This window comes from Aegilops tauschii, chromosome 5 (genome assembly GCF_002575655.3).
Source record: "Aegilops tauschii subsp. strangulata cultivar AL8/78 chromosome 5, Aet v6.0, whole genome shotgun sequence".
Lineage (NCBI taxonomy): Eukaryota > Viridiplantae > Streptophyta > Magnoliopsida > Poales > Poaceae > Aegilops > Aegilops tauschii.
In genome coordinates this window covers 60,482,892-60,487,217 of record NC_053039.3, presented here as the reverse complement: position 1 = coordinate 60,487,217, position 4,326 = coordinate 60,482,892, and the positions used below count along the sequence as shown (strand labels likewise).

At 59.5% G+C, this 4,326-nt stretch overlaps 1 protein-coding gene across 1 annotated transcript; it reads right to left on the bottom strand.

The window, feature by feature from the left end:
- Positions 1–2,134: 2,134 nt before the first annotated feature.
- Positions 2,135–3,879, bottom strand: LOC109746740 (uncharacterized). Its single transcript, XM_020305842.4, has one exon. The coding sequence runs from the start codon at positions 3,669–3,671 to the stop codon at positions 2,577–2,579; it is 1,095 nt and encodes a 364-aa protein (XP_020161431.1). The 5' UTR covers positions 3,672–3,879; the 3' UTR covers positions 2,135–2,576.
- Between the last annotated feature and the right edge of the window lie 447 nt (positions 3,880–4,326).

Sequence of the window (4,326 nt, the reverse complement as noted above, 5' to 3'; positions counted from 1 at the left end):
GCCGTGCCATATGCAAGCTTCTGGAGTGCAGCCGTGCACTTCAGGTGACCAGAGAAACCAACCGTTCCCACGGCGTCGTTCTTCAGGATGAAGTAGTCATCGTAGGACCGGACACCATGATGCAAACGATCGAAGACTGTCTTGCGCATCCGAAAACGCCGGAGAAAATGGTCAGCGAATAGTGCATCGGGGGCAAACTAGTAGGGCATCACTGTCAAATGCCCGCGCGCCCTGTTGCGGTTGAGCACTCGATGACCCTTGATTGAGCCCTTGAAATTGAGAACATGCTCCACCGCATGCTTCGCGTCTTCAAGGACCGCCTGCATCATTGTCATCTCAGCGGAGTACTCCTCCTCGTCCGGTGAGCCGTCAGACGACTCAACATACTGCTCGTATATGTACTCCAAATCGGGATCCATTGCTACAAAGAAGGGACAACTATTTAAGCTTCGATGATTCATCGAACAGTTGCTGGGCACGGTAGAGGATGGTACCTGGCGGGGTGGTCGGAGGACAGGGGGTTGAACAGAGATGGAGGAGAAGCGGCGGGGAACCCTGCTGGATGACCGGAGGTGACGGAGACGCAGATTTCCGGTAGGGGTGTGGCGTGGTGGTGGAGCGGCGGCGACGGCAAGAGAGAAAGAAAGGAAGGAGAGAAAAAGGGAGGATGGAGTCGCGGGGTAAGGGTGGCCTAGGGTGTCGGATTCGTACGTTTCACGTGTCCGGACTCCCGCAAAACTCCCTCAGTTTTGTCTCCATTTTTGCGGGAGAAATCATGTCCGGACCGCCTCGCAGACCGGTACAGACCCGCCTTGGATGGCTTCAACAGTCCGGACTGTTGCGGGAGGTTTACGGTCCATTTGAAGATGCCAACGAAATAATTTGGTCAGTGGGCGACAAAAGACCCTCCAGACGTCATTTAGTAAAAAGAATACCATGTTGAGCTGTTTTTGGCACTTGGCAGTCAGCCTTGCACGTAGTACATCCGGTTGAATGTTTGGATCCAGGTCCAACTGCCGGTGGCCGCTGCTCCGTCAGATCAGGTGGGTAGGTTTCCATGACAAACGTACCGGTGTACTGAGCCGAGACATGACACATGACAGGCGGACGGCATGCATGCACGAAGCACGGCGCGGACCGATCCCGTCCGTCCGTCCGTCCGTGCCGGCCGGCGCCGGTGCCGCCGCCGTACGCGCGTGCTCCGGTAACTTCTGAACGCGAGGAGTTCATCCATCCATTGATGAGTCTGCAAAAACTGGCTGAAGCAGCGGCACATGGAATGGAAAGGCAGGAATCAATGAGGAGGCGGAGGAAGACGATCGTCCCGGCCAATTGGGAGACTGCTGCCAGCCAGCGGCATAGCAGCCAGCCAGATCGACGACTCCATAGACCATTGCAGCACATGCATCACGCCTGCATGCCAGTTCAGCCCGACACTGGCACCGACCCCATGCATGTGGCTCCTCGGCACGTTGTACTCGCCGGCTACGCCGTGGTAGGAGTATATCCCAAACAAACATAAGATAGAAGATTCGGACAACCTTGTAATTTAGTTTAACTTGTTTGATTGATCTTGTCCCGCACCACACCGGTTCCGGCCGGTCGGCGTTGGTTGCGTGATGAGCCGATGAATCATTGCAGCTACTATGGGTCGATGAAGTATTGTTGCAGTAATGGCGCCAACGAGCAGTTTTACTCATCAATCAATCAATGGATTGCATTGCATGGCGACGACGATATCGACCCAGCTAGCCGGAGGCCCATGGCACATGCCACTATGATCGATCTGATCTGGACCACCACCACTAACGCAAGTGCAGTGCAGATGGATCCATCGCCGGCGGGGCCACCGCGCACCACGACCGGTCTCCTTCCCGTGTCACTTCCATCCTTTCCCTGAGTTCCCTCCATCCATCCATCCTCTCCGCTCTCCGGCCGCCGCCGCCGACGTCGCCATCCGCCGTGTTCCGCCGCACCAGGCCACCAGGGTACGGTGAAGTAGTACTGTAGTAGTTTAGAAGAAGCCCGCACGTACTAGACTGTGTACGTGGTTCTTGTCACGCGCGGCCGGCTCGGCCTGGAAAGAAGCAACGCGTGCCTCGTACTTTGCTCAAACCCCCAGCGGAAGCGTATATACCAGAACTCAACTTTTTAGTTTCCACTTTCTCAGCATCAGCACCACAGACAAACAAACACGCAAGCAACGGAACACGACGCAATGGGAAAAGCCCCGAATTCCGATGCGTACGCTGTCTCTGCAACATAACCTCATCATCATGCATCAACGGGTTCGCATCAACGGCCGGGTTCATCACAACCACCACCACTACTTTCTCACCAGCAAAAAGAAGAACTCGCCGGATCACCGTCTCGCCTGTATTTACATCCCAAAGTTACTTGTCCTCACGCAAGAAATCGAGACTATCCTGGAGCTAAGCTTAATTTCCGAATAAAAACGCCTAATTAAGCGTCACCCAAAAACAGTAGGATTAATAGGAGCCGTCTGAAGCTCATCAATGGCGGTGGGGTGGTATCATGTTCCATGATGATGATGCCGAGATGGACAGACACGAACGTTAATGCGAGGAGGATGGTGGTGGTGGTGGTGCGGTTGCCTCCTTCTTGGCCACCTTCCCCTGCTTCTTGGCGGCGGCGTGGGCGGCGGCGGCGGTGGACGCGGACGACGGGGAGAAGAGCCGGTCGATGCCGAACACGGAGACGGACTTGCGGCAGACGGGCACGTTCAGCACCGGCGTCACGCGCACGTGCGCCGAGTAGGACCGCTCCATGCCGCTGCCGCCGGAGCCGGACCGGTGGCGCCGCCCGCCCGCCAGGCTGCTCGGGCTGCTGGAGCTGCGGCCCAGCCCGTTGAACACCACCTTGCCGGCCGCGTTCAGGCGCGGGCTGTCGGCGGCCACGGCGGAGGGGGGAGGCGGAGGAGGCGGAGGCGGGGGTGGCGGCGCGGCCGCCTGCGCCGCCGTGAGCCGGATCTTGGGCGGCAGCTGGTGCTGCGACGTGCTGACGGGAGGCGGCGGGGTCGGTGATGGAGTTGGGGCCGATGCGGGTGCCGGCGCGGGCTCGTTGGGGTCGCGGAGGAGCGGGAGGCTGAGGGACGGCTCCTGCTCGGGCGGCTTCGGCCCGCGGCGGAGGAGGCGGCGGAGCGGCTGCTTGGTCTCTGTGGACGAGGAGGAGGACGACGACGCCTGCTGCTTCCGCATCCGGAGCAGGTCCCTCCACCTCCTGGCCGGAACCTTGGGCTCCTCCGCCGCCTGCTCCGCCTCCACCACCGCCTCCTTCGTCTCCTCCTCCGCCCTCGGCGTCTCGGGCTGCTGCTGCTGCGTTGTCGTCGCCGGCGCCGGCGGAGGCCGCGTGGTCACCACCACCTCCGACGAACAGCCGCTCGAAGACGGGAGGCGGAGCGGCACGAGCTTGCCCCCGGAGAAGAGCTCGTCGGCGGGGAGCATGGTGGACACGGCGGAGCACCCGGCGAGCAGGAACTCGAAGTCGGCGCTCGCCTTCCCCGCTCCCGCACCCCCCGCGGCCGCGCACCCGCCGGCGTCCTCGAGGCTGAAGGAGACGCGCGGGCCGAGCCACTGCATCGCGGCCGACGGCGGGGGCGGGGGAGGCGGCGGCGGCGGGGCCGGGGGGCGCGACGCCGCAGCGGAAGCCATGGATCGGGTCGAGGTGGGGGACGCGGTGCCTCGTTCGCTCCTCGAGGCGGCGGGCGGCGTGCGTCGGGATGGGAGCGCGAGCGAACGAGCGAGCGAGTTGTCTTCTCTTCTCTTCTTCTTGGCTGGGCTGGGCTTTGGCTTGGCTGAAGGGAAGGGAACAAAATAGAATAGAGGGGCGGAGGGCGGTGGCAGACTGGAGTATGGCAGCGCTAGCTGTGCGTGCGTGAGGCGTGTCTTGGGAAAGGCGATGTGGCGCGTCGCCCTCTTGATTAGAGTTGTTTTCCTTGGGGGCCGTGCGGTGGACTTGCGGGGGGGCCTTGGGTTGGGTGTGCACTATGAATGTGCGGACTTGTTTGTTGTTAATCAGTCGCTTAATCAATCGTCAATCTATACCGACCCCTCTTTACTCACTCACCTCGCCTCCCCTGGCAGGGCATCTCCAGTGCTAATCCCCTAAAACGTATTCCCTCAAATAAAAATAGATGTTTTACTACCAGTCACAAGCTTTATGTTAGGCGCAGTACTCATGCAGGAACTTATGAGCAAGAATTGCTCATATATATATATATATATATATATATATATATATATATGGATTCACTATTCGTCACCCCGGGTGAGGAATAGTTATTCTTCCCCCCTCTATTTTATCATC

Bases quoted from the DNA above. Each gene is read 5' to 3' on its own strand.
- LOC109746740 (XM_020305842.4), bottom strand. From the start codon at position 3,671: ATGGCTTCCGCTGCGGCGTCGCGCCCCCCGGCCCCGCCGCCGCCGCCT.